We start from the raw sequence: 26,595 nt of genomic DNA on the forward strand, positions 1-26,595 counted from the left end.
CAATTACACCTTAACACGTTAAATGAGTTAAGGTGTTCGTCGTTTACAATGACTAATTTGGTGTAGGTTATTAGAACCTTTTAAGGTTATGTAGTTAAACAATATTAAAAAGCTTGAACTATTACCTTACCTCATATCATCTGTAGAAAGAGGATCTGAACTATCTAGCTATTGCCCATACACTGTGAAATACTAATATTTTTATACTAAGCTAGCATGTCCACTTTAAAAGTGCCTAAGGGTAGATCTAGAGGCCTTTCTATTACTAGTTTTACTGATGGTGAACTCAACAAAATGAATGATTCTTTGGATAACCTGAGGAAAGATTTGTCACTAATTGAAACTTCGTGGAATAAAATCATTACTAAAGATGCAAATCCTTTGGAATTAGCTCTAGCTTTCTTAGATGATACATCTGTTGGCTTAGGTCATAGATATAGGGATTTCCATGAATTGAAATCTCAAATAGCAAATGATTTACAGGAGGCTGTCAATGAGCATTACCAGGCGTTTAATAGCAGTATAGCTTCTTATGGTCAAACTCTTAAGTATTTTAATGGTTCTAGGGAGACTTTAATGGAAGTGCAAGATACGGTTAAGAACACAATGGAAACCTTGACTAAATCAAATAGCGAACTAGAAGACTTGAATAATGAAGCGTTGAAGCATTCACTAATGATTCAGATAGTTGCTGCAATCGATGAGATTATAAAAATTCCTGAAAAGGTTGAACGGTTAATTAATGAGAGGGAGTTTGGCGCAGCGTTATCAAGCTTATTGGAAGGATTTTCGCTTGCTAAGAACCATGATCTATGGGGTATACCAGCATTGCACGATACCAGGCAGCAATTAGAACTGCAGGAACATATGCTATTTGAAACAGTTTTTGAGGAGGTCTCAGATTTGATATATTCAAAAAGACGGTCATTTTCATCGGATATTTCGCTTCTGGGCGAAACTGAATCTGCAGAAGGATTTAACAGCTTAGAGAGCTATCTTTACCAGGTGATTAATAGTGACATTAATGAGCAGTCGAAAAAGATGACACGCATGTTGGGCGAGTTTAAAAAGAAAATGGGAAAAGTGTTTGACGATAATCCTAATAACTTGAAGTTAGCCGTACAGGGGGAATCCGACTATGACCGTGTGCTTATATTGATGAGCGTTATTAATGCTATGGATAAATTGCCTTTTGCTTTGAAGCGTATCTCAGAGAGAAATTTGGATGAGCTACACCAGATAGTGGTAACGACAGTCGAGGGCGTTCGTTCTAAATTCCCAAATATATTGAGTATGATACAGGCGATGAAAGCAAGGACTGAATTTGGGATTCCTGGTAAGGACTACTTGTCAATTGTGCTTAGAAAACTGTTTTGGGAGATATTTACGAAGTTTATCACAGCAGCGCAAGTTCACCGAATTATCTACGAAATTGCTAATAAATTACAATCCTCTTCGACAGATGTATACTCCTTTGGTAAAATTTGGAGTGATGTTTTAAGCGAAATCAATACTCTTCTACAGAATTATGCAAGTGATCCAACTGTACAAAATGACACCCATAATTCTCACATAACCTCTAGTAAAACAACCAAAACATCAGGAAAGAGCTTATTTAGTCTACAGGAGAATTTAGTAGACAACTCTACAACTAAAAAGCATACTGCAGAACTAAAGAATTTACTGCAGGATATGTTCCCAGGGTTTGTTTCAAATGTGAATGTGGATATCAATGATATAATGTTACAGGAAGCTAACATTGAACACGATGAGACGTTAGTTCCATTGTCTGTTTTCAACATGAAGGTTATACTGGCATCCTTCTTGGAGTTTGTTCAGGGTACAAAAGATATTATACCAGTAGAATTACAAGATACTTGCACGTCTTCACTCGCATTTTTTCAAACCTACATGAACGACACCTTCCTACCACTTTTGGAGAGGACAGTCAACCATTTCTATGATCAACAGGTGGAGTCAAAGAATCCGTATACATTAAGAACTATCGATGACAATAGCGTTATTTTGAAGTCTGCAGTAGACTTCAGGAATCTCTTCATACGCTTATTGCACGTTATGAACACTGGTTATACCTATCGTGAGGGGGTTGCGTCTTTATTATTGACACTATTGGATCGGATCTACAGATATTACTGCGACCTATTCCAATCACTCCTAAACTCAGCTAATACACAACTTAATAAGAAACTTGTCGTAACATGGCTAGACGATAAAGAATTGGCTCGTTTGACAGAAAAGATTCAACATAGTGACACAACTGTTATTGAAGCGGAAACCGAATCCATGTTAAGTTATTGCCCTGGATATGACACCAATAGAGGGGTTGTTACCAAAAACGACTATTTTAACAACGTAACTATCGATACCATAACATATTTCTTGGGCACCTTGACATGGATCTGTCACTGGCTACCACAACTAAAGCAAGAGGTTAAACAAGATGATTATACACTAGACAGCAATGATTTCGAAAAAATGCGTACTAACTGGTCCTTTTTTGAAGCTGAAGATATGGAAAATTTAGATCGGTTAGGATCATTGAAGTTCCTAGTTACTGGTGAATCGGCTGCAAAATTCGAAGAAATAATGCAAGGCTTTGAAAAGCTACAGTTCAGGTTACTGGGGTGCCTAAGGTTTGATGTGAGAGCAAGGTGCATTTACAGTATAACTGAATTGATTCACACTTCAAAATGGGATCCTGAAACCACCTCCATCGAATTGAATCCATACATAACTTCTCTGACATCCGAAATAAGCATGCTAGAGAACCGACTATCACAGAGGAATAGTGAACTGCAGCGTAAAATCACCTTTATTGGGCTTTCATCTTTCATTAACACAGTTTTCATCAATGGTTCGAAATCCATTAAAGTAATTAATAAAAATGGCATAAAAAAGATCATTAGAAATGCCACAATTCTACAGCAAACATGTCGTAATATTAGCTCCACTCCTGAATTAGAGGATATGTCTCTAAGCCTGAACTACTTTACTATGTGTTTTTTGAATGAGAATACATTGGTAGAATACGAAAATGAAGGGAAGCTTAAGCATTATACGCTTGACCAGCTTAAAAATATTTTAAGATTACAGCTAAGTGAGGAATATTACCGAAAACTGAAGCAGAAAGGTAACCCGCAATCCGATTCTATAATGTCTTATAAGCGTTATGAGGATGCTGTGCGTAGATTGTCTGCTTCCGCGTAGTGATTATATCATAGCGCGTAATAACCATTGAAAGAAATCAGGGACGAATTGAGATTAGTATATAACAGTACGTAACAATAACACTAAAACATAGCTGTTAAATACAGGCACTCGGCATTTTAAAAGGTTTTAGAGGATTCATGCATCTGATATGGTGCCAGACGAAGTAATTGAGATTGAATCCTCCATTAATGATAGACTAGTGCAAATAACCAGAGAAGATGGCGTAATTGAAATTGTGTCAGATATGGATGAAATGGTTGATCCATCAAACAGGGTTAGGTATCCATCATCACCATCCATTAGATGTAATCAAATTGTTGAACTGAATAGTGAGGTTACACATGATTGTATGTCAATTGAGCTTGATGCAAACTTCCAGCAGGACACATCTCTTAATGATAGCGAATTAGAAGTACTAAGGGGTAGACATTCTACGAAGCGGATAAATATGGATAATGAGGACAATAAAATAGATTCATTGGGAAGTTTTCCATCTGAGCCGAATATTCAGGATACTTTGCAGAAAACTGTAGAGGTTGACACAGCTAAAAAGGCTCCTGTCAAACAGAAAGATAATGATGTCCTAAGGGATATACTAAGTGATATAGAAGATAGGCTTTCAAGTCATGATACGATAGATAGCAGCAGTTTACGAAGTCCAGAGCAATTGCCTGCACTTACTGCTAGATGGACACAAGTGTCAAATCGTAGTGTTACTGCTATAGATACAGGGAATTCCGGTACAGCATGCACAGGGAATAATACTATACGGCGTAAGTTGGCTAATAAGAATAGTGCTGTATCGATTCTACCAGTACAATCTCCACCGAAGCGAAATCTAGTTTCTACTATTATACCGACTAGCACTGACGTTAATAGGGAACGAATAAGTATCAGACCAGCCCCTAGACAAAGGGAGATAGCCAAAGATACAATAGAACATCGAAAAGGTGGGAAACTGCCAATGTTGCGTCCTAATCGGCGCAATTGGCATGAAATGATGGTCAGCTCTAACCTACCGAGCTCCGCAGATGATAATCATAGTAAAAGACACAAACCAGTGGAAATTGGATCAAAAAGAAGGGGTTCTATAACGGATAATACGACTGAGGAATCTGTGAGAGCCATTCCCGACGAAGATAATATATATGGCTTTGAAAAGATTGACACCGATTCTTCATTTGACGTCAATGTTTTAACGTCACCACCGCATCCTAAGCAAAAACCGCCTAAACTGCCAGAAGCGCCTCCTGCAGGAAAAGAGTATATCGTACATGGCAAATATTATAGTAATGAAGAATCAAAAAGTATGGTAACCAAGAGTCATGCCAGCAACTCTTTGAAAAAGAAGTTTACTGAAGTCAATAAAACACAAAGAGACAAAGAAGTACTACTATCGGAAATTATAATTAGTATCAATGATGCCGTAAACGAGCAGCTGATTGAGGGTGGTTCTAATGTTAATGATATCTTCTCTCCTTCCACCATATTCCAGAATTACGAGGATATTCCTATTATCAGGCTTAAAAGAAAATGCAGTTCCATCTATGACTTTAATCACAATATGTTCTATCCTTGCGATACGGTCATTTGTGAGGAACCAACATGTGTTCTTTTATTCCAGGCCTTAGATTTCTTTCATAAATACAGCACTCAAAAGGCTGAACTGATGGAGCAAATTGAAAAGCTAGTGAAGTCAGGCAAGAAGGCCATCATTATCTTAAACGAGTACTCTCGCCTTGAAAAATCATTATCGCATCTTGAGGATAAGGATCTAAGAGATAAGGTTGCAGAGCAATTATCTGGTTCTACTAGCCCCAAGCGCCGTACTGCTAAGCAGCAAGAATTGGAAAAATTGGGATTAACATCTAAAGACTTGGGGAACATAGTCAATGAAATAGTTTTACATTGGCAGGTCGAGGTATTCCCGCTAAATAGCATAACAGAATTTATCACATGGTTTAAGAACTTGGTTTGGGTTGTGTCTAAAATCAGGTATGATCCAATGATGAAGAATATAAGTTGGTCACATATTAACTTAAAAATTGGTAAGACACCAACAGAAGTCCTATCGAAAACGTTGCAACAAATAAACTCTGTAACAGAGATAAGGGCTAATAGAGTTACAAACGTTTACAAAAGCTTTCAGATGTTACTTGAAGATCTGAAGAAAGGTTACCTTGTTGCGGGAAATGATGATAACCCTTTAATGTCCCGTGTAACTGAGAAGGTAGTAAATAGACTATTCTTATCCAATAACCCTGATGAAAAAGTATATTTTTGACTAACTAAAGCCTCGCTATGATACATAAAAGTAACTAAAATCAGAATAGTAGCTGAGCGGATAGTAAACCCTCTGCAGGAGTTCTATCAATCTTTAGGCTCACATACTCCAGAGACTAGCAGAAATGAAGTTACTTTAGGAATTGTTGTACCCTGAGATAGTCATCTTCGTTCAATTGATCTTTAACAGACCCTAGCTCATCAAACAATACTCGCAACTGAACACCTTCCTGATCAGCTAAAGTAACTTTAGCATCAAATAATATCGTCAAAAAGTTCAACACTCTATCTATTAGATAGAGATTAGCATCCGGTTGCAGCAAATGAATAACATTTGAAAGGATTTCCTCCTTCCTTAACATGTCAATGAATTCTTCATTAATGTCCACAGATGTCGTAACAGCAGCCAATAAAGCTATTAATCTCATCTTAACTTTTTGATCTAAGCTTTTATTCTTCAAAGATTCACTTAAAAACTTCATGCCCCCGCATGAGACAAACTCGTCATGTGCAACCTTATTGTGCCTAACCAAATTCGATAGTGCATAGATCCCTTTAACCTTTACCGAAGCCTGCTCCTCCGGAGAGTTCACCAGAGTAACAAGTTTCTTCATAGAATCTTTATACTTCATAAAGTTATTTTGCGATTTGTCGTTGTTCTGAACAGCGGTACCAATAACCCATAATGTATTTGCACGTAATTCGGCTTCTGGACTATCTAAAACACCAATTAATGGTTCCCAAAGTCTCAAATTTTCGAGATTATTAGCATTGTCTAAGTTTTCAATTAACATCTGAAGATTATCAAACGCAACTAATTTATTTTCTAGCTCAGCTTCAGGATTTGTAATAACCTGAACAGCTTGTTTCATTAATGCTGGCTCATCTGGACCACCGCCAAAGAGCTGTTGTAATAACTTTGGATCAGGTTGACCTGCCTTTTCCACAGCATCCTTATCCCCCTGTGCGCTTGCTATAGACCAATGTAGTAACTTTTCCATTCTTAAGATGCCATATGTTGTTGTAAGCGTCTTCTATTTGATTTCATTGAACTATATAAGTTGTGAAGCTTTATATTTAATGTAATTTCTAACATAGAAGTTCTAGAAAGTTTGGAAAAAAATTAGCAAGCAACGTACATATTTTTCGACAACATGAAAAACTCAATATAGTACAAAATTGAAACATAGTTATCACCAAACCATCATCATGACTAAGAGGTCAATTGATCTCACAATGTTCACTGATGTCCAAGTAGATACCTCACATTTTCCATTAAGCGACAAGGTGACATTACCTCATCATGTGTTAGAATATTTCATAAATTCTACATCAAATGATCCTTTTCAAAAATCGAAGCCTGTCACATTAGTCATCGAAGCATATGATAGAGAATCCATGAAAACATTGCGGAAAACTGTAGTTGGTGTACGTGAATTTAGTTTGGAAAGCCAAAATTCAATTGTTATACCGTGGTTGGTGGCATATAAATTAGATATACTTAATATACTGGATGCTGTTTCCATCGATTACACCCTCAGTGAAATACCTAATGGAACGTCGATTCAATTAGAGCCAATTGGAATTGTTAAATGGGATAACTTGGTTCGCAATCCAGATTCTTATGCGGATGATAATGTTGATGGACAACTGTCGTCCAATTTTATCGAACACGATGCACATGTTCGAACATTTTTGGAGGCTAGCTGGAACAATACGTTGACATCAATAATGGCAGGTGAAATTCTGCTCCTAAGTTCAAGGGAGAACGGTGAGATATCTGAAGATGTGTACAAGTTTAAAGTTCATAACTTGGCACCCGCCGAGGTTGTAGGCGTGGTAAATGTTGATCTAGAATTAGAAGTCCTGCAGTCAGTTAGAACGAACGGTAAAGACGATGTAGACTCTGCAGGACAGAAGATACCATTGAACAATACTATTCAAGAACCAAATATAGTTGACGTTGATATAGGAAGTGAACTATCTGTTTTACCTGGTGAAAATACAATTTACAGAATAACGCCCAGCCAGCCAATCAAGATAAGAATATTAGAAAATGACGACGACGAATCATTTCAGCTAGTACTGGGAAACATTCAACTCTTGTCTATAGATAGCTTTCAGGAATCAACATTGGTATCTAAGAGCGTGGAATCTAAAGCCGGCAAAAATAGTGGCGCTGAAATCGTTCTAGACACTAATAGTACATCTTACATTAGGCCTTGCTTCATAACAGCTCCCAAGCTACCAGTGTACGCTTTCAGCATTAGCACTACTGAACATTCTCAAGGCTTGACAATTGAGGACGTTAAGGACAACGAAATACTATGTCCAACGTGCAATAAGAAGATTTCAAAAAATGCTTACATGTTACATGAGATACATTGTCAGAGGTCAACTCAAAAATGTAGACAATGTCGTAAGAGATACTATAATACTTCTAAAATACCTGATACCCATTGGCATTGCGATTACAGCGATTGTGAACATTCTGGTGACACTTTCGTAAGCAAGGAATCCCATATCCAATGGTTCCACAGTCAGAAAATCTGTAAAGGCTGTAACGAATCATTTCCAAGCAATGTGAGTCTAAGCACCCATAACCACCTTGAGTGTCCTATGGCATATCATATTTGTAAGTTCTGCCATTTGAAAAGTTTACGAGAAGCAAGTACTGTTGAATCACGCTACTTCGGAATATCTGGCCATGAGTACAGGTGTGGAACTAAGACAGTTGACTGTTTCAAGTGCGGGAAACCTGTAAGGAAGATGGAGCTTGATGCTCACCTTGAATTGCATGAGCATGACCGTAAATCAAGAGGTAGAAAGCTTACACTAAACAAATGTGCAAATACCAATTGCTACCGTATTCTGGAGTCGTTTAGTAATCCTTATATACTGTGCGATGTTTGCTATGGTCCTTTTTACAGTACTGAGGAAGATGCAGAAGGCAAAAAGTTCAAGATGAAACTAGAGAGACGGTATGTGATTCAATTGAGTCGTGGATGCGGATTTTCGCATTGTAAAAACTCGAACTGCAAGTCGTCTGGCCTTGTAACGTTTAACAATATGAAGGAACTGTTATCTCACGTGCAAAACAACTTATTAGGTCACAAAATATACTGGCTATGCGTTGATAACCCTACAACAAAGCGAAAAATCTCAGCTGACATCCTGTTTGATGTACTAGGGAATAAATATGCTATTGAGTGGGTTTATAAAGCAGTAAACGAACTTAATTCCACAGATTTGGAGACCGTTAAAGCATGGTTGACAAATAACGCGATTGCTAATGATGAGCTGTAGACATTGACTTAAATCGCATTAATATATTAAAGAACCTTACTACTATTTACTCTCAGAAAATCATCCAATTTATAAACAAAATCCATTCCAACTGACTTGAGTTCGTCTATTTGTTTCCTGGTAATCTTTATTGCTTGCGGTGTAACCTGATCCTCACTGATTAGCTGTTTTCTCATCAACTGGAAATGCTTGTCGACTTCACCATCACACCAGTTTACAAGAATTGATGAATATTCAGAATGATTACCATCATATAGTTGTTGGAATTTGGCGGCAACTTTTTTAATTGTTTGAAACCTGATAATAGCAGCCTGAGTAATATAAGAGTTTGAATTGTCATGTACACCAACTTGTAGCACTAGCTCCTGTATAAAATTAGACCTATTATGTAGGTATAACTTGAGAGCATCAACGGGGACTCCGAGTGAGATTAATGCTTTAGTACTCGAAATTAGTTTTTCAGTGTCTGAGTATTCTGTGTTGATAATATGCGTTAACTTTTGGGTGATAAGTGCTCTGTTTTGACTACATTTTAACTTCAATAAGTCCAACAACATAACCTCTTCTTCGTTTCCAGTTTCAACCCCACTTAGAATATTTTCAATTGAAGTTAACCTAGCAATGGATTCTGGAAAGTCCATTCTGGTTACTGGAACACTCAACTCTTCCAATTCATTATCAGCTAACTTCATTTGAACCGCTGCCTTGTTCACTTCCCCCGATCTGGACCTTGTATGTACTGAAACACTAATATTTTGCAATAAATTGTCCTGATAAGTTTGATTACGTCCAGGATTGGTTGGTCCTGTAAGTGATTTTTGACGGCTGTGGACCCTAATAGGGCTATTCATGTCTCTATTTGGCGTTTGCTGTGTGGATTGTAAGAAAGTAAATGAATCCCTCAATCTACGCACATTATCCTCTTCTGCCTGGTAAATTCCTCTTAACTCATCCTTCGCAGATTTAATATTTTCCAACAGTTTCGCGTATTCTGTAGGCTTCCGCGCTCTATATAAAGAATGATGCTTATTACCAAAGTGGAAAGATAAAGTGTAATTTGGTTCCTCAGAGACGTCCAACTCTCTTAAAGTACAACATTGCTTGGCAACAAGCTCTCCCTTGATATCCTGACGACTAATTGCTACCAGCAACATATCATTAAGTAAGTAGATATGCACATTATGCAGAGGCTTCAAAGTCGCGATATTAACCTCTAACCAATCGCTTGATTGCATAAGTATATGTCTACCGGGAGCAGGCGAAATGTATTTTTGTGAACCCTCCACGGTTTTCAGCAACGTACTCAATTCTTTAGACCATATCTTTTCTAACATGTATATACTGGTCTTATCTCGCCCAGGACGAGCGGGATGCAGTGGCGGAATAAGTGAGGGTGTTGCTCCTCGCGAAATAACACTAGATCCACTACTGTTACGCGAGGCTTCCTTCTCAAGCTGTAACCTCTTCTCCGCCATAGTACTAAATTGCTCCATAACAGATTGCAGCTGCTGAGTCTGGTTCCGCAACTCTTTTAATTGCACAACCACAACATCCAGGTTCTTGTTTAAGGCTAAAATCTCGTTGTATGATGTACTCACATTCAATTTCAGCTTCTCCTCTATTTCAAGAGAAAGATCGTGCAAATCGGAGGCAAAATTATCAATTTCAAGAGCCGTTGCCTCGCCTAACTTCTCATGAACGAAACGTTTTGCCTGGAATTTCGGATTCGATAGTATGTCCCGTAAAGAACGGCCCTCATAGATATCGGATGGCGTCCTCTTCTGAGTCCGCTTCATATGTTGGTGCTGAGAAGGCGAAGGTTCGCGATTTAAATAGTCTACAGTAGGTAAATTGGGCATTGCACTGAAATCAATAATAGGAACTGAGTGCTTTGTGCTGTGAAATGATAACCTTCTTTGCATAGAAGTACCAACTTTCTTACGATCTTTAACACCAATCTCTGGTAGCTGTGATGATTCCTGAGGAGATACAAACTCCTCATACGCCTTAGCCTTCAATTGTACGGCAGGCTCATTTTTAGCCTTAACAGGGGACGATAGTTTATTCCAGTTATTCCTGGCTCTTTTGAGCGAGAAATCTACCATTTATAGCAACTAATCACGGTTCAAAGGGATACCTAATAGCTCTAGTTCTGCAATTGTCGGCGTCCTTTTCATAGTTTCCTGTCCTTTATGTTAATCTCAATGTATTACGTTTAAGTCAAAACAAGATTACCGTTCAAAGTAGTAATACAGATCACGTGACAATATTTAGATCTATAGCCATTTGTCAAGTATTTGGAGAACGAAGACCGTAAAAGTACGATGAGCAATACAGGACGCACCCAAAGACATTAGTTGCTCTGTTTATGTCTTGTTTGTGTTACCGTTGAAGTAGTTAAATTTATAGTTAATATTTAAAATAAAATTTATTACCAAATCTACACTGACTTCACGGAAAAATACTGAACTGAACAGGGACTAGAAGGCTCGAAGCATCTGTCGCGATGTCTATAACGAGCGAGGAACTAAATTACCTGATTTGGAGGTATTTACAGGAGGCTGGTCATGAGGTTAGCGCCCTTGCCTTGCAAGAAGAGACCCGTCTACTTGAGTTCGATGAAATGTTCAAAGAGCATATTCCAATAGGAACACTGGTGAACCTGGTGCAAAAGGGTATATTATATACTGAAAGTGAGCTATTGGTACGTTATGATGGTGAAGTTGCACCTGTTGATAAGGAGCATTATGAGAAGGATTTCACCTTGGTACAGGCTTTAGAGGTTGATAAGCAAAGATTTCCTGAACTGGTTGCTAGTGGGAGGTTTGCTTTGGCTCGTGATAGTGAGGAAAATAAGGAACATGAGGTCAAGGCCGAAGATGAGCAAAAGGAAGGCGAAGATTCGTTTATTAAAACATTACAATGCATACAAACATTTCCACCTGGGTTTGTATCTCAATGGAACCCCAAAAATCCCTCCATGTTTGCGTGGGGGCAAAAGGATTCTTCTGCTGCGGTTGTACTGTACAGAGAGGACCAAGGAACCTGGGATATACAAGAGAAGTTTATTTTGACGCATCCTACCACATCTGATAAGCCTAACGAAGTCACATGTATGGAATGGTCGCCCAGCGGAGAAAGCCTTCTAACTGGCGTGGAAAATGGTGAATTAAGGCTTTGGTCAGCTCAAGGCAAGCTGCAAAATATTCTCAGTTACCATATGGCACCTGTAGTCTGTATTAAATGGAATCCGGATCAGACACATGTGCTGACATGCGATGTAGATAACGTCACTATTGTATGGAATGCATTATCGGGCACAGCTCTTCAGCGCTTCAACTTTAAAGAAGCAGATATGAGTGAATCCTTGGGCGTAGACATAACGTGGATTGATCAGGACAAGTTTGCTATACCGGGACTCCAGGGCTCGATTATGATTTTCAATATCGGTGTGAATAAGCCAATGGGCAAGCTGATGGGACATACCAAAACACTGACAACGCTGTCGTACAATGAAAGTAACAAGCTGCTTTTGAGTGCATCCGATGACCTTACGCTACGCGTTTGGCGGGGGGGCAACATTAACTCCGCTCATGTATTTTATGGCCATTCGCAATCAATTACCTACGCACAGTGGGTTAACGACGACATCATTATATCAACCTCCATGGATAGCACAGTATGTCTATGGTCTTTGAAATGCAACACCGCAATTGCAACAGCTACTATATCTGGACTGCCAAATTTCACGGGATTGCTATCTCCAGATAAGACCAAGTTTGCAGTTGGAACGATGGATGGAGAAGTTATGGTGTATGATGTAGAAAAACTGCTACTGAAATTAGAAGAAATGGGCGGAAGCACAAAAGTTGCTCATAACCCTCTTTCAATACCTGTACTAGGTGATTACCAATCAAGCAATGAGGGAAGCTATGTTGTTCATTTGTGTTGGAACCAGGAGAGTGATGAGTTAAGTGTATCTTATTCTTTAGACAAGGTAGTTGTATTATCAGTGCGATAATAGAACTGGCCAGGCGCCTTGAAAGAATAATCGGTCTGATTATTTCTGAATACGTGTAACAATAATTTAAATGTGTATTAGTTGGTATTTTATTACCTATGTAGTCTGACAGTGTCTTAAGCATTATCGGTCAACCTTTAAAATTGAAATTTCACAAATTCCATCATCCTCTTTAAAAACAGAGCAGAAAAGGCAGCTGTCTTCGAGAACTTTATATACATCGTAATTTGGATAATGGATGCTATTGCTGAAAGTACGTTTCAGCATACCAAGAGTAAGTCGCATTTGCTCGAAGACACTCCTTCGTTGGTTACACTTGTAATTGATACAAACCCGAAACTATGGGCGGAGCTGGATAAAGAAGTTGGCAATAAAGGCGAACTAATGCAGGCTTTAAAATCTATTATCGTGTTTTTGAACGCTCATTTGGCCTTTAATAGTGGTAACGAAGTATCAGTGATTGCAGCATATACTAGGGGTATCAAATACCTGTATCCTCCTGCTGATGAATTAGAAGAACCATCTTCCAAGAGGAAATTAGGCGAAGACAGGTCAATAATTAATAAAGGCATGTACAGAGGGTTTAGAAATGTTGATGAAACTGTGGTTGAAGAGTTGTACAAGTTATTCCAGCAAGAGCTTCGCGATCAGGAAGCTAGCGATGTCAACCCTGTGAGAAGCACTTTATCGGGCGCAATGTCTGCTGGATTGACATATATTAATAGAATGGTGCACCAAAATGAGGGTATAAGTTTGAAATCTCGACTGCTGGTAATTACGTGCGGCAGCAGTAGCGGCAGAGATGAAATATTCCAGTATATCCCTATTATGAACTGTATCTTTTCTGCAACGAAGATGAAATGTCCAATTGATGTTGTGAAAATAGGCGGTACAAAGGAGTCAACGTTTCTGCAACAGGCTACAGATGCTACAAATGGAAATTACTTACATGTTGAGAACACTAAGGGTCTGATTCAATATTTATGCACAGCGATGTTTATTGACCCATCTTTAAGAAACCAAATTGTGAAACCAAACCAGAGTTCCGTGGACTTCAGGACCTCTTGTTACTTAACGGGGAAAGTTGTTGCTGTTGGATTTGTATGCAGTGTCTGTCTATGCGTGCTCTCAATCATCCCGCCAGGTAACAAGTGCCCAGCTTGTGATTCAGAGTTTGATGAGAAGGTGGTTGGTAAACTAAAACGAAAGCCAGTAGTTGCAGGCGTAGCGAAAAACAAAAAGAGGAATAAAGTCAAGTAAGGCTTAAGCTATAACCTGTGTATATCATATCTAGTTTATCATCGTCGCAAGGGTAATGGTGAAACTCAATCAAATGCTTGCGACGTTGAGCATGCGATTCGAACTCTTGTAAACAATCGGATTCAAAACATCGGAGTCTACGACCATAAAATAAAGGATTATGTACTTCTTCTTGGTGCAAATTTAACAACGATTCTTTAACGAGGTTCTTACCACATTCTATGCATGTTTGGTCATGATACATTTCTACATGCGAAGGGTAATACTTAGCACTAACTGCTATACCGTTACATGGAGGATCATTACATATAATACTGTCCTCATCTTTATGTAAGCTTCTAGATTTCAAATGAGAATCACCAGTAAAATCATCGTTACCGTTACGTTTTCTCTTATTATCCATTTCCTGGTGCTGTTTTGTTTTATTTATTATAATAATTAAAGTAACGGAAGTAATATTGCAAAAGTAGCGATGAGTTGATTTACAACCAGCTAATCAAAATAAATAAGAACACAAGTAATGGGCCATACAAGCGGTGCCGTTGATCCAATTTTTGGTCAGTCTAAGGTCTTCGACTGCAGTGACGAAGCTGTTAATCCCCTGGCAGTACAATACCTACAAAATGTACGAAATGAAGCCCTCTGTATTCATGCTGTAGGAGCAAGGAACCTGAGGACCAAAGGGCCTAAGACGAATATCAGTTATTCAGATGACGAGATTGAAGATAATAACAAACCCAAATCCGTAGGATTCGGCGAAGGCGACCCTATTTCCTTGCCATTTGACATGGATGAGACTATGAAGTGGTTTGACAGGCTCCAGGAATCTTCGCAAGAACCACAGGAACCATTTGAAGGTTATACCGAGGAAACTCTGGATCTCTTGTTATACAGCCTAAAGCAATATATATCAGAAACTGCTCAAGATTCGGATCCCGGCGTTTGTAAACTTGCGAAGATCCTAGAAGAAGTGGAGCCTGTACAGAACAATACATCCTTTGAGTTAGATGCTGCATGGGCGGGGAAACTAATTGCAAGGCTAAAAAGACGTACATTTACAAGCCTTGAGAACCTCAAGCTCAAAATAAACTCCCAGCTCCCAGTGCCCACGCGGTCACAAGCCTGGAAGATCCACATCTCCCTCAATGAACCTACAAATGAGTTCTTTCAGCGAATGTCGCACGATCAACTATTGCAATTGCTGACGTACATGGTGGAGCGCTTTGAGGATCAGATATTTTCGGAGGTGGCAACCGAACATGCACAATGGCTGCTTTATCTACTACTTCATCTGCCGCGCCGCCTCGCGGCAAACCATGTATCACAAGTAAGAAGTTTGGCGAAAGTAGCCCGGAAACTAATTCAAAATAATTCCAGCGACCTCCAGCCTTTGGTCATGCCTCTGGAGTTAACAGAGGATTCTCCTCCATCTCCTGGCACTACAATATGCCATCTAACTCTCACAGTGGCAGCCATAGTATACGGACAGCGTGACCTGCTGTTTAATGATTAAAAGCTAATAAAATATATGTATAATAAGGCGATATTGTTACCACTACAATTAATCTAATCTCGATAGAAGGTAATCTACCTCAACCTCTTTTGTAAGTGGAATCACATACTCCTTGTAGATTTTAACAAGGTATTCTGGGGTAATACGACGTTCTCCATCTTTGTCGGCAGGATCAACACCGTAAACATTCGCCTTCAACTTGAGCCGCTCGAGAATCTCCTCTTCAACCTTGGAGTTCGTAATGCTTTTCATAATACCATCTATGTCACGTGACCGGATCATTTTGGTGTACATCTCCTCATCCTTCCGGAACTTAGCCTCGGCGACAAACTTTCCAAAATGAATCCTACGGCTCAAAGCCTGCAATATATCAATGTCGCACGCCGTCACAGACCCTAGATTCTCCCAACTATTGCCATCCTTCCGGGAAATTAGCGGAATAATTTCTTTAATGTAGGTCTGCTTGATTTTCCCATTGTAGTTCACCTCTTTCCCCTTTGGCGTCAAAACCGCCGGATAGTTCAATGAAGGTAACACAGGCTTCAAGATATCATTCGGAAAAAAGGGAGTTTCTCCAGGGGACTCGAAGCGCCGGATTTGGGACTGGGCCTTCTCCATTTGCAAGTGCGCCCAGTCAATTAGCGACCCATCAAAATTTGGGATTGGTATGCGCTCATCAGGTTGATAAACAACAGGGCAGGTAGGGAAGTACGTTCTTTCTATGAATTTGAAGATAATGGAGTCCTCCATACGCACTAGCTCCCGCCGAATATTATCTAAGTTCAACACTGAATCCACATCAAAGAAGTCCATCTTGTAATGCGATCGGGATAATATTCTCTCTAAACGTGCTAATTAAACTTTTGCACCCAATTGAATGTCCTGAAACATTCACTACCTATAAATGTTCTTTTATTGTCGCTGGAATGTATTATTGAGTCAGAGTTCCTAAAATATCTTCCGTATACCGTGATTTCATAACGACAATCCAGTTAACTACATAATGCTATATGGGAATGAGGGGAGTTAAGATTTACGTTCTTTGAGTTCTCGAACTAATTTTTCGTTGGCACTAGCTTCTCGATCGAGTTCCTCCTTTGTAGTGTGTAGGCCCCAACTCCGAAACCAAAGGAAACGCCTTATTCTTGTCCACTTATCCGTCTTCATGCTGTAGTTGGAATAGGCCAATTCTAAGGCCTCTTTATTCTCATCTTCATTCTGAAAACGGTGACTAACTGTATCGCCTAGTCTAGACAGGAAAGCAGCTAGCTCGACGCAGACGAATATACCAGCAGCATATGCGAGAACTGCCAAGAGAGACAGTGGGGCGCTAGTATTTTCGTCATTATTTAGGTTATTGATATCTTCCCAGGTCCCGGCGCTGTAATAAGACGGGTTTTGGTGGTAAGTTGTGTGGCTCATGGCGACAGTAGAAGGCCTGCTATAGGCCCATCCGGTATTGTAGGTGTCGTATGCCTGCCTGCGTGACGCGTCGACCAGCAACGCGTAGGCTTCATTCACTAGCTTGAATCGACGTAGACGTTCGACTTCGCTCATAAACGCCGAAGCTGAGCTAGAGTACGATGTATCTGGGTGATACAGCATGGCAAGCTCCCGATAACGTTTTTTTAGAATACTTGCATCTATTTTGGGATGTCTCTGAAGCCCTAGGACCTCATACGGAGTTGGAGAAGGCGATGTGGGCCAAGTCATACGTTTTGATAGTTCAGGAACCGTTGAGGCATGGCGAAATGTCTTCCATGTGGCCCTGGAGCCGACTCGAGCTGCGTATTCGGCTGTTTTTCGGTACATATTTTTATATAGCGCGGATTGTGTGTGAGAAGAAGGTGAAGGATGTGGTCGGTCGGGGCTTTTGAGAAAAACCGAAGCGAATGAATACAATAAGAGCAGACGAAGACGAAGGCAATCAGGCCAAAATTTCCATGCAGGACATCAAAACCAGTGCATAACGAACACCTCGGTAAAAAATAGTTATTTTACGATAAGTCATTAATTTACTATGTACTGATGTAAATAATTCAGTTCTTTTTGGCGGGTGGTGGTGTCATAAATTGCGGGAAGGCAATGTTCATGTAACACACTATTAGCGACACGAATGCCATTCCAACCTTGAATAAAGGGTGTACATCCCCGTCGCCGTACTCTGGGCCCGAACTTCCGCTGTAGATCAAGAAATTATGCCAAGTGCTTAGAAGTGCAAACCATGCGAGAAACTTGTTCTTTAAGAACATTGCAACCATAGGCATAGACTGGTTAAGCATGCCTTGAGCTGCCCCTTTCGCGAATAGTGGAGCAGAGACATGTTGGTATCTTTGTAGACCTTAGTTAGTAAACGTTAATTAAATAAAGCGAGATCCGTGATAGCATATACGTACCCAACAATCAGATCATGACGCCTAACGTCGTGACGTTTTACGGTGTGTGAAGGCATAATTGTATCGTCTCGGTTATCCTTCGCCCACAAGTGCAGTTGCATATGTTAAAGTCACACATCTAAAGGTTTTATTATCTGAATGTCCAAGAGAGACATCACTGGCAACGAAATCGGAAAGCAATATCGCTAACTATGTCAAAGCCCAGGGAATGAATAGTAACTACGCAGTGGATATTAAGTTAGATTCTATATATATTCTGGTAACCGGTATCAGCTAGTATTATTTAAAAATCTGTATTGTACATGTCAGTGTGCGAGTGCTCAGGTAAAATCAAACTTGCATACACCTTTCCTCATCTGGTAAATAGGAGTCAATTCCAACTGCTGGAACTTTTCAGCATCCTTGTGATAGTAAAATCCTAATACATTGCCAGTTATTTGATCATGCACAATATAATAGTAGCCATCATAGGAAGCACCTTCTACATTTCCTACTTCTTCGTCGGGTACCAGGAATTTCTCTTTCCACCGCATGAATATGTATCGCCTGGCAAGGTAATCGCGATGTGTATAGTTGCCCTCCATAATATCAGACATTATATTACTGTCGTTCAACATGCATAGCTCCTTAAAGCTCGGGAAGTTGAGCCAGTGCTCTAAATCAACCCTATCGGTGGACTTGTAGTCGTCCAATTCGAAAGGCATGCTACTTGAGATGAAACCTATGGTTTCATTCACAGCAAAAGCCTCAAAGAAAGTAGTTATCTCTGGATGCTGGTTAGTCAGGCCTCTTATAGTTAGAAACCCAGTCATATGGGGGCTAGTGGTGCTCGACGGATGCTGAAGAGCGGGAAGCTCCACGGTCTGCAATAGAACGTGAACCTGGTACTTCTTATATCCAGATATTTGATATCCCTGGAAGGCCATCAATGGCTTGAGCCAGTTAGTCGTGGTCGTCGGACGGACAACCGCCGGAACCACGGCATTATAGTCAATTACGCCTTCATTACCCAGCCACCAGCCCTTCTTTGAATGCGAACAGTGTCTACGGCGGCCAGCCAACCGTGGCATCTGTTCATCATCAACATCCTGCTCCAAGTACTTTTTGGGTAAACTCACTAGAGTATCATCAAAAATAGTCGCACAGGACTCTGAGCATGGTGAATCACGCCCATAACTCCAAGAGAGCTCTATCGAATCCCCACTGTGGCACTTAAATCCCTGCTCCCGCTCTTCGCATTTCGAACCACTACTTTGACCAACAGGAGTAAAAGACCTTAAAGACCCCACAGCAGGGCTACGAGCCTGCTCCTTAACCGTTGCTCCCTTTAAGCCGCTACCTATCGTCTCGTTGATCATCTCGCGTATTCACACGAACCAAGTGGATGACACCAGTATACACCGAGCCAAATATTTAACCACAAGAAACGTCTATAATCGTTAATCACCCTAACGTATTGTTTGTAAATATTTTTTTTCCGCGCTTAGCGCCTTCTGAATCTTTATAACCCAGCGAATATTGTTCTTCCCTATTGTAGTGTTATCTCAACAGGAGTAATCTAGTTACAGTATTATTATTCGTAAGAGATCCCTAAGCTCTTCGTTAACTAAAAAGTACTTAGTTTGTCTATAAACTTGGTGAGTCTATAATATAAAGCTTTTCTGTCCAAAAAAACCATAAAAAACTATGCCTTGAGACCTAATATTTTACTATTATTCAGCCTTATAGGCCAATTTTCACTACAGTCATATATTGTATAAGGTGGATTTCGCCGCATTCCTTTTTTCTTTATTCTTTTTTTAAATTTTTATTCTCATCACGCCTTGTCGGCATTTAACTTACTCTAGGGTGTTCCTAACTCCTGGAGATACCGCCGTGCAGAATAATACCCTTGCGCTAACAATGTGACACAATCTCTGTGATTTAAGAAAAAAAGTCCGACAGGTGCGGCGATACGGCGTTTTCTCTTACATTTTCAGGCACACAAAACACGTTCCACATCATCGCTAATGACGGGGCGCAAAAACAATGCCGCATGTAGAATAATAAAATAAAAAAGGTTCCAAAAAATTTGAGCTAATATTCTGCTGCGAAGCTTAGAACAGACTAGGGTCCGGTTTCTTCCGTTCCTAAATTTTTCATGCGCCGGTTTCTATGCCCCGCAATGCCCCGCCATGCTCCGCACAGAACTCTAACCACGAACTTCGATTATGATCCCACCGGAGAATGTAGCAGCTGGAAGCTTGGGCACGTACGTGGAAGCTCTTGGGCACGTTGGTGAATTTTGCTTGCATAAATTTGTCAGCATGCCTCTATGGAACAATATTTTAATCGAGGTGACTCTCAAGTCGCATTTCGTCGTGGCTGACAAAAAAATACCTTTATTGTTAAGGATGCATTGTTCTTACTGCCATCCAAGTTGTATCGCCATTTAAACTTTTGTTTATAATAGACCGTTTATTTGCTCCAGATAGATATACTAGAATATCTTACTATATATAATATCGCATATAATAGAGGACAATACTTTGTCTTGTATTGGATCACAATTACGCTCGAACTATTATATACAACGGCAGTCCAATACAGAAGGAAAAAATAGCTACCGTCCCATAATACTATCAACACTAGCTCCCATACCAACTGTTTTTTCCATTATTGCTCTAGGGCCATTATCACGTGATATATTTGCAAAAAGAAATTCGGTGGTCACAACAGCGTCGCACAAACTTTAAAGTTTTTTTAAGTTTTACCCTTTTTTCGTTCCACGTTCCTCTTCCTGTAGTGTACGTCCCGTTGCTGTCTACAGGATTGAAATCAAAACATACAATCCGGTTAAAAAACAGCCTGGGTAAAGTAAAAACAAAGGCATAACTATTTTACATCCTACGCTTAGATAGCGCCTTTTCTCTCTTGATCATATAGACTGAGAGCAGAGATCTCCGTTGGAAAACAGCGAGGAAGGCAGCATACACAGGCACAAGTATAAAAAATATTTTCACCGCAAGAGAGAATATAACGCGCAGAGTGTAAAATTCCGTAACGAGAAAAAGTACGCAAAGCAATACCGTAACATTAAAATTAAAGTTTTGTATACCGACGAAGAACTTGCAGAGTTAATATTGTGGTTAACTTTATTTGCAAGCTTTATTCGCCCTAATTGTTTTTGTCCAATAATAGAGAAGCGGAAGGAAGCGAGATAGTCAGAGGTTTCTCATCAAAGAGACTTGATACGGTCAGAGCACAGGGGGTGGGGGGGTTTTTTTCGATTCCTATTATCACTAAGCTTCCGCTCTTCACTCGTATAGTGTACTTGTCATATTCAAGGGTCTTTTTAAAGCCTTAGAAAGTATCTTTGATAGGTGGAATTCAGCACACGTTAATGTATTGGATCTTGGAAATTTGCTAAAAAGGAGTTATACGAGACTTTCTGTTTTTTTTAATTGTCTGTCTGCAACTCATTTTTATTTGCATTGAATAATAAACACAATGGCCGACAATCCAGATTTGATTCCGATCGCTGGATCAGGTCCCCAAGGGGACGACGCGCCGCAAGCTGCTGACGAGGGCCTCGACAAACAATCCAAACAACATATCCCTAGGCCCCGAAACGCATTTATTCTGTTTCGGTCGCATCAGCAGAAACTGCTAACGGATTATTGGAAACAGTCGGGCCAGGATATACCGCATAATTGCGAGGTGAGTAAGATCATCAGCTTTCAATGGAAGAAGCTGACTCCTGAAGAAAAGAAGGAGTGGCACGACAAAGCTGAGCAAGAAAAACACGAGCATGCAAAGAAGTATCCTGGTTATAAGTACAAACCAAAGAGGAAAAAGAACAGAAACAAGCTGGCCTTGGAATTTGAACTTCAGAACCTCGTGCGAATGTACCCGCACGGCGGTGGTACAACTACCACAGAGTCTGCTGTACCTGGGTCCAGTGGACAGATGACGAATCCCTCCTCATCGTCGGCATCGATGTTGCCCCCACAGGGAGGCACAGCTGAGGATCAGTTGCATTTTCAACAGCAGGTTGCTGTACCGTCTGCAGGTTCACAGACTTCAGGTTCCTACTTAATGCAACTGGCCCCGTGGGAAAATCGGTTTACTCCGGAGCAGCAGCTACACCAACATCATCAGCATCATCAACAGCATCGTCAGCATCTTGAGCATCAACAACAGCGCGGACTACCAAGGGGATACACATCGGATTCCCCGTCGAGTATGAGCCAGAGCGCATCGGCTCAGATCTCGCCCGTAAATTTTAATGCACTTCCCAGCGCCCCTACACCTAAGATTGCATATCCGCATGAAAACGTGTGGAAACCATCCAGCTATCGTCAACAGCAGGCTCCGCCTCAGTACAGATACCAACAGCAGCAACAGCAGCAACAGCAACAACAACACCAAATTCAATATATGCAGCAGCAGCAACACCTGCAGCCGCAACATCTACAACCTCAACATCAATTACAACAGCAGCAGCTATCTCAGCAGCATCAATCTCAACAAACGCAGCATCGACAGCAGCCATATTACAGACTTCCAAACATTCAGCAGGATCCGTACATCGAGCATGGGTACCAGCACACTGTAGTAGCAACTCCTCCAACAAGTGCACCAACTTCTTCTAGTTCAATTTTAGCACCCTCTTCTGTTCCACCTCAGCCAATGCGTTTCACAATGCCTATCCATCAGACTCCTGCTCCTTCTAATCCTTCTCCTGCTGTAGGTAGTTCTACTTCTTTACAATCAAACATCTCTTCAACCGCCGGAGTCCGTATGAACGACCTTGGCGCATCACAACCAGACAATGTCAATCCAAAGTAAAGTACGCAGAAATAGACCCTCTTCGCGCGCTAGTAAGGTTTTTCAGTACTTTTGAAATGAATCTACTGTGTTTATAGCACTTCTTAGATACCAGCATAATGTTTAAATTGAACGGTTTTAGTCCTTATTCTCTCATCTCTTGCACTAGCACTCAGTGCCGCGACTAACCTACTGACATAACTAGCGGGAATAGGCGGGTAACTTTAAATATCGGTTTTAAAATAACCCGATATTTCCATATCCGGGTAACTAAGCCTCGGTGGCAAAAACGTTGAACTTCTTTTTATCAACAGAAAATGATCGTGGCCTTTATTTGTAATATCCATAGTGGTGAAAAAAGACTTTCTCTACCGCTAAACAGTGTAACCCATCGGCTCAACTCAGGCTATCATTTCATCCGCATCATAAGCTGGTATACTCCATAGTTATTATTCGGTGATGAATTCTCAAGTTACAAATTTGGTAATCATGCTTGCCATGATGAAGGTCAGCCAACGGTTAAACATGGAAGATCCAACAACTATCTTTTATATTAGGGTTTTGTACGCTACATGTACGATTACTACTTACTTGATCTACGCATTCACTAGGCGCAGAATTTTGGCGAAGAATGATTTAACTACCTTGAAGTACGTTATTCCTGCTAACCCGCTTGCTGGACAAAAAGAGCCTCAACTAAAGGTGACCACTGTTCGTGACTATGACTTGGAACAAGTTGACTCTTGTATCAAGTCTATCTACACTAGTTTGATGATGATGGGTTTTATGCACTTATACATGAAATACACGAACCCATTGTTGATGCAGTCAATCTCGCCTGTGAAAAGCGCGCTAGAAAACAACGAAGTTCGTATCCACTTGTTTGGAAAGCCGGCAACTGGTGATTTCAAGCGTCCTTTCAAGCAGGCAGGACTATTTGGTATGGGTGCTAGTAACCAGCCATTGGTCGACAAGAAGAGTATTGAGGAGGCTGAAAAAGCTGGTACTGGTGGTATTAAGACCGAATGAATGATGGGCTTTTTGTTGAACGTTTTTCGATAGACTATAGTTTGTAGTGTAAAAGGATATGCCACCAAATGTAACTGAAGTAATAATATCTTTGGGCCTTTTTTTTTCTCAAGATTATCACACCCTTCGTGAGGGACACTGTTTGGCATTCAGTGCCACTTTGTTGCTTTCTATATATCTATTTATGTATATACAGAGACTGTACAGTAAATGACAGATAATACCAAGCTTATAAACTCTAAGGTGCTCGTACTCGGCGCTGGTGGTCTTGGATGTGAAATTCTGAAGAACCTTGCTATGGTTGGGTTCCCTAATATTCATGTTGTTGACATGGATACCATAGAGCTGACAAACCTCAACAGACAGTTCCTATTTCGAGAGCAAGATATTGGCAAGCCAAAAGCTACCGTCGCAGCTCAGTACATCAATAACCTTAAATTACCAAGCGCCGAACATGGTAGTGACGTGCAGGTAGTTCCTCATGTAGGTGACCTTACAAAGCTACCCATCGATTTTTGGAAACAGTTTACGGCAGTAATATGTGGTCTAGACGCCGTAGAACCTCGTCGCTATGCTAGTTGGCTGTTGGTTCGCCTGACCTATGAATCAAACTTTGAGGTTTGCATTCCTTTAATCGATGGAGGGAGTGAAGGGTTTTCCGGGCATTGCAGGACAATTATTCCCGGTATCAATGCATGCTACGAGTGTACAATTGGTACCTTACCGCCGCCAGATCAGTCATATCCTTTATGTACTATAGCTAACAATCCAAGACTTCCAGAGCACGTTGTGACCTACGTTCTGACTGTGCAATGGCCTGAATCTGAACTTCACAATAGAAACTATTCACTTGATTCGCCTGAAGCACTTGCATGGCTCGTTGCTAGATGCGAAGAGCATGCGTCGAAATTTGGCATAGACCCCACAACTTTAACTGAAAAGTTCATTCTTGGAGTTGCCAAAAATGTCGTCCCAAGTGTGATAACTACTAATGTTATAATTGCAGCTCTCTGTTGCACGGAGCTTCTAAAGTTAGTACTGGACCTTGCGGATGACATAGAAAACGCTCCAAACTTCATGCTTTACAATGGCAATGACGGGTGTTTTGCATATAGTTTTAAGCATGACAAACTACCAGACTGTAGTGTCTGCAGATATGCTAAGAAGTCAGAAGAGTCTCTTATAGACTAGTTTTATTGTGGTTTAGCCACGTGAAGTTTTCTAGGCTTCGTTTAAAATTAAAAAGGGAAGTGGTTAAAATATGGTTTAGTAACACATAATAGCGAAGAATATAAATACTTAATAGCATCGCCGAGGTGACTAGAAGATATTGAATAGGTTACTTTCAACCATGTTAAGGCATATATTTTGTTCACCCGTTAGGCTGAGCCCGTTGCGTGCTACTATACCACTGCTATCTTACAGTCCAAGATTACCCAGAACTCTCGGTTTAAGGGCTCAAAGTAACGTTGCTGCTACCAAAAACTTTGATGAACAGTTTATTGTTCCAAAGGAAATAGTTAATGAAGCTCCAGGGGTCCGCATTAACATTACAGACAGAGCTGCAAAGAGGTTAGGTGAAATTTACAAGACAAAGCAGAACATCCTAAGGATCGTGGTGGAATCAGGAGGCTGTCATGGGTTCCAGTATCTCCTAAAGTTAGAGCCATATGATCAAAATAAGACCGTTGAGAACGTAAATCCTCAGGCAGAGGAAGACGACGACTTCGACGATTTTGAAACAGTGAAGGACGTTATCTATGTTCTACCAGAGAATAATGGAATGGTAGTAATAGATCAGAAATCACAGCGGATACTAAATAATACTACTTTGACTTATACGAAGGAGCTCATTGGATCGATGTTCAAGGTTGTTGGTGGAAACTTAAAAAGCAGCTGCGGGTGCGGCAGCAGTTTCACTCTAGATAACTGAGAATGCGGTTACAAGAATATTTTACATGTAAATATATACAGGAACCTATTATTCGCTCATTTCATCGGCTACTATCGCGGCCACTGCTGATGTCCCTAGCAGGCATGAAAACCCAATGAAACGGACATATTTACTTGTCAAGAGAAGGCTTTTCGGTATTTTTATGTGATTAATCGGCATCGTAGGCTCCAGTCCTATTTGCTCATGCAGGTGATTCATTAATATTTTGTTGAAAGGCTGCTCATCATCCTTGTTTTTTAAGTCATCGATATCGACTTCGATGTCAAACTTCTCCAAATGTTTGGTCATTTCTTTCACCTGAAAAGATACCCGCATTAGAGACCTACAGAAAGGCGAGACTGAGTCAACGACTCTCCTCATCATGCGCGCACTAAAATTAACTTCAAAAGGGAAACTATTCACCTCTTCCCATAGGTTGCCGTTTTCCCCCGTCATAATTTCCACATTGGACGTCACAATCACGCAACTGTTATAGAGAAACAAATACCAACACGGTTTACTGCTATCATGAGGAACAATTGTTATGTAAACTGCATTAACAGACTCTTTGTATTTAACCTCTGAGGAGGCTTCATAGATTGTCGATATTACTTCTATCAACTTTACAGTTATTATTTTCGAATGAGAGTAGTAGAATCTCCATGATATACCGTCTAGTATGAATCCGGAAGGATCATTCAATATTGTATCATCTAATTCATAGTCATCTGAGCCAAAGAAAGCATCCATAACTAAAATATAACGGGGTTTTCGTTTATTTGTATTACTTTCCTTGTTTCAAGTATTATTTTAG

At 40.3% G+C, this 26,595-nt stretch overlaps 18 protein-coding genes across 18 annotated transcripts; 10 read left to right on the forward strand and 8 right to left on the reverse strand.

Moving 5' to 3' along the window:
- Nucleotides 1–216: 216 nt before the first annotated feature.
- On the forward strand, nt 217–3,228 carry SEC8 (exocyst subunit SEC8; the record flags this gene model as incomplete). Its single annotated transcript, XM_018130162.1, has 1 exon — nt 217–3,228. The coding sequence occupies one exon, from the start codon at nt 217–219 to the stop codon at nt 3,226–3,228; it is 3,012 nt and encodes a 1,003-aa protein (XP_017985742.1).
- Nucleotides 3,229–3,379: 151 nt separating this feature from the next.
- Nucleotides 3,380–5,515, forward strand: MMS4 (Mms4p; the record flags this gene model as incomplete). The annotated part of the gene is made up of 1 exon (XM_018130161.1): nt 3,380–5,515. The coding sequence occupies one exon, from the start codon at nt 3,380–3,382 to the stop codon at nt 5,513–5,515; it is 2,136 nt and encodes a 711-aa protein (XP_017985743.1).
- Nucleotides 5,516–5,645: 130 nt separating this feature from the next.
- FES1 (Hsp70 nucleotide exchange factor FES1) lies at nt 5,646–6,515 on the reverse strand (the record flags this gene model as incomplete). Its single annotated transcript, XM_018130160.1, has 1 exon — nt 5,646–6,515. The coding sequence occupies one exon, from the start codon at nt 6,513–6,515 to the stop codon at nt 5,646–5,648; it is 870 nt and encodes a 289-aa protein (XP_017985744.1).
- A 235-nt stretch (nt 6,516–6,750) lies between these two features.
- AW171_hschr2265 (HBL153Wp) lies at nt 6,751–8,820 on the forward strand (the record flags this gene model as incomplete). The annotated part of the gene is made up of 1 exon (XM_018130159.1): nt 6,751–8,820. One exon carries the CDS (start codon nt 6,751–6,753, stop codon nt 8,818–8,820), a length of 2,070 nt encoding a protein of 689 aa, XP_017985745.1.
- Nucleotides 8,821–8,846: 26 nt separating this feature from the next.
- On the reverse strand, nt 8,847–10,925 carry EXO84 (exocyst subunit EXO84; the record flags this gene model as incomplete). Its single annotated transcript, XM_018130158.1, has 1 exon — nt 8,847–10,925. The coding sequence occupies one exon, from the start codon at nt 10,923–10,925 to the stop codon at nt 8,847–8,849; it is 2,079 nt and encodes a 692-aa protein (XP_017985746.1).
- A 401-nt stretch (nt 10,926–11,326) lies between these two features.
- Nucleotides 11,327–12,841, forward strand: SIF2 (Sif2p; the record flags this gene model as incomplete). The annotated part of the gene is made up of 1 exon (XM_018130157.1): nt 11,327–12,841. The coding sequence occupies one exon, from the start codon at nt 11,327–11,329 to the stop codon at nt 12,839–12,841; it is 1,515 nt and encodes a 504-aa protein (XP_017985747.1).
- Nucleotides 12,842–13,075: 234 nt separating this feature from the next.
- TFB4 (TFIIH/NER complex subunit TFB4) lies at nt 13,076–14,101 on the forward strand (the record flags this gene model as incomplete). The annotated part of the gene is made up of 1 exon (XM_018130156.1): nt 13,076–14,101. One exon carries the CDS (start codon nt 13,076–13,078, stop codon nt 14,099–14,101), a length of 1,026 nt encoding a protein of 341 aa, XP_017985748.1.
- AW171_hschr2269 (HBL149Cp) lies at nt 14,094–14,504 on the reverse strand (the record flags this gene model as incomplete). Its single annotated transcript, XM_018130155.1, has 1 exon — nt 14,094–14,504. The coding sequence occupies one exon, from the start codon at nt 14,502–14,504 to the stop codon at nt 14,094–14,096; it is 411 nt and encodes a 136-aa protein (XP_017985749.1).
- Nucleotides 14,505–14,621: 117 nt separating this feature from the next.
- On the forward strand, nt 14,622–15,614 carry BRR1 (Brr1p; the record flags this gene model as incomplete). The annotated part of the gene is made up of 1 exon (XM_018130154.1): nt 14,622–15,614. One exon carries the CDS (start codon nt 14,622–14,624, stop codon nt 15,612–15,614), a length of 993 nt encoding a protein of 330 aa, XP_017985750.1.
- Nucleotides 15,615–15,662: 48 nt separating this feature from the next.
- On the reverse strand, nt 15,663–16,427 carry ARO7 (chorismate mutase ARO7; the record flags this gene model as incomplete). Its single annotated transcript, XM_018130153.1, has 1 exon — nt 15,663–16,427. The coding sequence occupies one exon, from the start codon at nt 16,425–16,427 to the stop codon at nt 15,663–15,665; it is 765 nt and encodes a 254-aa protein (XP_017985751.1).
- Nucleotides 16,428–16,640: 213 nt separating this feature from the next.
- Nucleotides 16,641–17,426, reverse strand: JID1 (Jid1p; the record flags this gene model as incomplete). Its single annotated transcript, XM_018130152.1, has 1 exon — nt 16,641–17,426. The coding sequence occupies one exon, from the start codon at nt 17,424–17,426 to the stop codon at nt 16,641–16,643; it is 786 nt and encodes a 261-aa protein (XP_017985752.1).
- A 227-nt stretch (nt 17,427–17,653) lies between these two features.
- On the reverse strand, nt 17,654–18,111 carry AW171_hschr2273 (uncharacterized protein; the record flags this gene model as incomplete). Its single annotated transcript, XM_018130151.1, has 2 exons — nt 17,654–17,945; nt 18,011–18,111. 2 exons carry the CDS (start codon nt 18,109–18,111, stop codon nt 17,654–17,656), a joined length of 393 nt encoding a protein of 130 aa, XP_017985753.1.
- Nucleotides 18,112–18,330: 219 nt separating this feature from the next.
- VID24 (glucose-induced degradation complex subunit VID24) lies at nt 18,331–19,368 on the reverse strand (the record flags this gene model as incomplete). Its single annotated transcript, XM_018130150.1, has 1 exon — nt 18,331–19,368. The coding sequence occupies one exon, from the start codon at nt 19,366–19,368 to the stop codon at nt 18,331–18,333; it is 1,038 nt and encodes a 345-aa protein (XP_017985754.1).
- Nucleotides 19,369–21,499: 2,131 nt separating this feature from the next.
- Nucleotides 21,500–22,840, forward strand: ROX1 (Rox1p; the record flags this gene model as incomplete). The annotated part of the gene is made up of 1 exon (XM_018130149.1): nt 21,500–22,840. The coding sequence occupies one exon, from the start codon at nt 21,500–21,502 to the stop codon at nt 22,838–22,840; it is 1,341 nt and encodes a 446-aa protein (XP_017985755.1).
- Nucleotides 22,841–23,278: 438 nt separating this feature from the next.
- Nucleotides 23,279–23,848, forward strand: SND3 (Snd3p; the record flags this gene model as incomplete). The annotated part of the gene is made up of 1 exon (XM_018130148.1): nt 23,279–23,848. The coding sequence occupies one exon, from the start codon at nt 23,279–23,281 to the stop codon at nt 23,846–23,848; it is 570 nt and encodes a 189-aa protein (XP_017985756.1).
- A 210-nt stretch (nt 23,849–24,058) lies between these two features.
- Nucleotides 24,059–25,039, forward strand: UBA3 (NEDD8-activating protein UBA3; the record flags this gene model as incomplete). The annotated part of the gene is made up of 1 exon (XM_018130147.1): nt 24,059–25,039. One exon carries the CDS (start codon nt 24,059–24,061, stop codon nt 25,037–25,039), a length of 981 nt encoding a protein of 326 aa, XP_017985757.1.
- A 160-nt stretch (nt 25,040–25,199) lies between these two features.
- ISA2 (Isa2p) lies at nt 25,200–25,781 on the forward strand (the record flags this gene model as incomplete). The annotated part of the gene is made up of 1 exon (XM_018130146.1): nt 25,200–25,781. The coding sequence occupies one exon, from the start codon at nt 25,200–25,202 to the stop codon at nt 25,779–25,781; it is 582 nt and encodes a 193-aa protein (XP_017985758.1).
- A 48-nt stretch (nt 25,782–25,829) lies between these two features.
- Nucleotides 25,830–26,531, reverse strand: AW171_hschr2279 (HBL139Cp; the record flags this gene model as incomplete). The annotated part of the gene is made up of 1 exon (XM_018130145.1): nt 25,830–26,531. One exon carries the CDS (start codon nt 26,529–26,531, stop codon nt 25,830–25,832), a length of 702 nt encoding a protein of 233 aa, XP_017985759.1.
- Nucleotides 26,532–26,595: the final 64 nt, after the last annotated feature.

The sequence above is a fragment of the Eremothecium sinecaudum genome, chromosome II (assembly GCF_001548555.1).
Source record: "Eremothecium sinecaudum strain ATCC 58844 chromosome II, complete sequence".
Lineage (NCBI taxonomy): Eukaryota > Fungi > Ascomycota > Saccharomycetes > Saccharomycetales > Saccharomycetaceae > Eremothecium > Eremothecium sinecaudum.